At 39.2% G+C, this 1,864-nt stretch overlaps 1 protein-coding gene across 1 annotated transcript in view; it reads left to right on the forward strand.

Moving 5' to 3' along the window:
• Positions 1-1,864, forward strand: part of HIKESHI (Hikeshi, heat shock protein nuclear import factor) — an 11,259-nt gene that overhangs the window by 8,181 nt on the left and 1,214 nt on the right. The window contains 1 exon segment of the mRNA XM_025215649.1: positions 1-25. This exon segment is cut by the window's left edge and continues 31 nt beyond it. Coding sequence (XP_025071434.1) covers positions 1-25 — 25 coding nt within the window.

The following is a 1,864-nucleotide window of genomic DNA, read 5'->3' on the forward strand; positions in this document are numbered from 1 at the left end:
TTCCTGCTAATGTAGTTCTTAAATGGTAAGGGAAAACATCTATCTCAAAGCAATTGGCTTATTCTAGTCACTGGAATTACAGATTTCATAATACAGAATTTACCTTCATAGCCTCCAAAAAAATGACTGACATCATTTCCCTGCTGACATACAAGTTCTTCAATGCAATCAATAGCTGTGTTCTGTTTCTCAGCCTCAGCTACCCCAAGAACAGTTTTGTTTACCACTGGCAATTTAATCCTTGCAATTGTTGCATGCTTGTTCTGGACATCATTCTACCTTTTGTAGTGTTGTTTAGTATGGGAAAGCAGAAAATGCTGCCTTTGACCAACAACAATTAGTGTCTGTTAGGTTTGAACTACCATTACAGTGTGTGTTGTTTTTATAGTGTCAGAAAATTATACCCCTAGCTACCCTCGCTGTCATTAAGATGACTAATGTAGATGCAGCTAAACAGGCAAAATGTCCATGTTAAGAGCTCATATTCCACTCCTGGGACTGGGTTAAGCTGCGTTTGTCAGTGTAAATTTGTCTCTCTCTGAGGCTGAAAACAGATGTCACATTTGTGCCACCATAACAATTTTTATGGCAGCACAAAGTAAAAGCAAATAGATGACCATGCCCTTTGTTGTGTCAAAAATGCTTTTGTTTATGGGGTGACAAAAGGTCATTAATAATTTCTGCCACTTTTTTTCATAGCTGACATCTACTTGCTTAATGGTAGGAGAGTGTGGGCAGCCTTGGAGGTGCCTGCACTCTCCAGCTGCCCCAGCAAGCATTCCCAGGGCTTGAGGGGCCTGCTCCTATGCATCCCGGGAAATCCTGTGTGGGATTAGGCCCAGGGTGGATTTGATTTGAAGCAAATCAATTTAAATCACTGGTCAGGAAGCCTCAATGTAATCATTGTTTTCTACAAACAGCGCATTCTTGTTGTGTGATATCCTTTATTCTTTCAAATTCTTGAAACTTGGCATTTTCAGAGAAAGGTAAGGGCTTGACTGTGTATACAAACTTGCAGAGAGACAATAGAACTGATGAGTGGGGAATGAGGTCTGTTATCTCTTATCTCCATATACTGCTGTTAACAAGGATGTTATCTCTGGAGACAGCAGTCTATCCCTATGTCTGAAGACGGACGTTTGTGCCCAAAAGATTGCAAAGAACAGTTTTTCCAACCACATTAAAAGCTCTGTTATCTGGCATCCCCCAGGAATGGGAGATGCTGAATAACAAAATATGCCGGTTAATTAAGCGGTCCGAACAGGTGCTGCTTCTCCCGCCACGGTGGGCGCTTCCGGTTTCACTTTACCTTACAAGCCGGCATGCCAGTTAATAGAGCATGCTGGTGTGTAAGGTGCCAGTTAGCAGAGCTTTTCCTGTAGTCAGTTTGTCTAAAAGATATCGCGTCTACCCAAAGAACCTTGTCTGCCTATGGTCTCTGGAGGCACAAATCCACAGTTTTGAGAACTGAAATTAAGCATCACAGAGATGCTTAATGGGATCTTCTAGACTGAGCACCGAGCCCCATTGGGTAGAGTGGTTTTCTTTAATCTTTACTAATCTGCAGAGGAGCCTCTGGGAACCCCATGAGATTGGGCCCCTAAGTCCATGGCCTGTTATGACCTATTTATAAAACTTCTAAAAAGGTTACATGAATATATCATCTCAAATAGTATATAATTAGAAGTTATATTCTCTATTCCATGATGATAACTTTGAGCTTTAACATACCTTAAATTAAAACTAACTTTATATAAATTCATTTTTTAAACAAAAAGCATCTTAACAAAAATATGATTAAGTCTGATTTAAATAATTTTTTTTTAATCATTGATTTTTTTTTTTTTTTTTTTTTTTTTTTTTT

The sequence above is a fragment of the Alligator sinensis genome, unplaced genomic scaffold (assembly GCF_000455745.1).
Source record: "Alligator sinensis unplaced genomic scaffold, ASM45574v1 scaffold523_3, whole genome shotgun sequence".
Taxonomy (NCBI): Eukaryota; Metazoa; Chordata; order Crocodylia; family Alligatoridae; genus Alligator; species Alligator sinensis.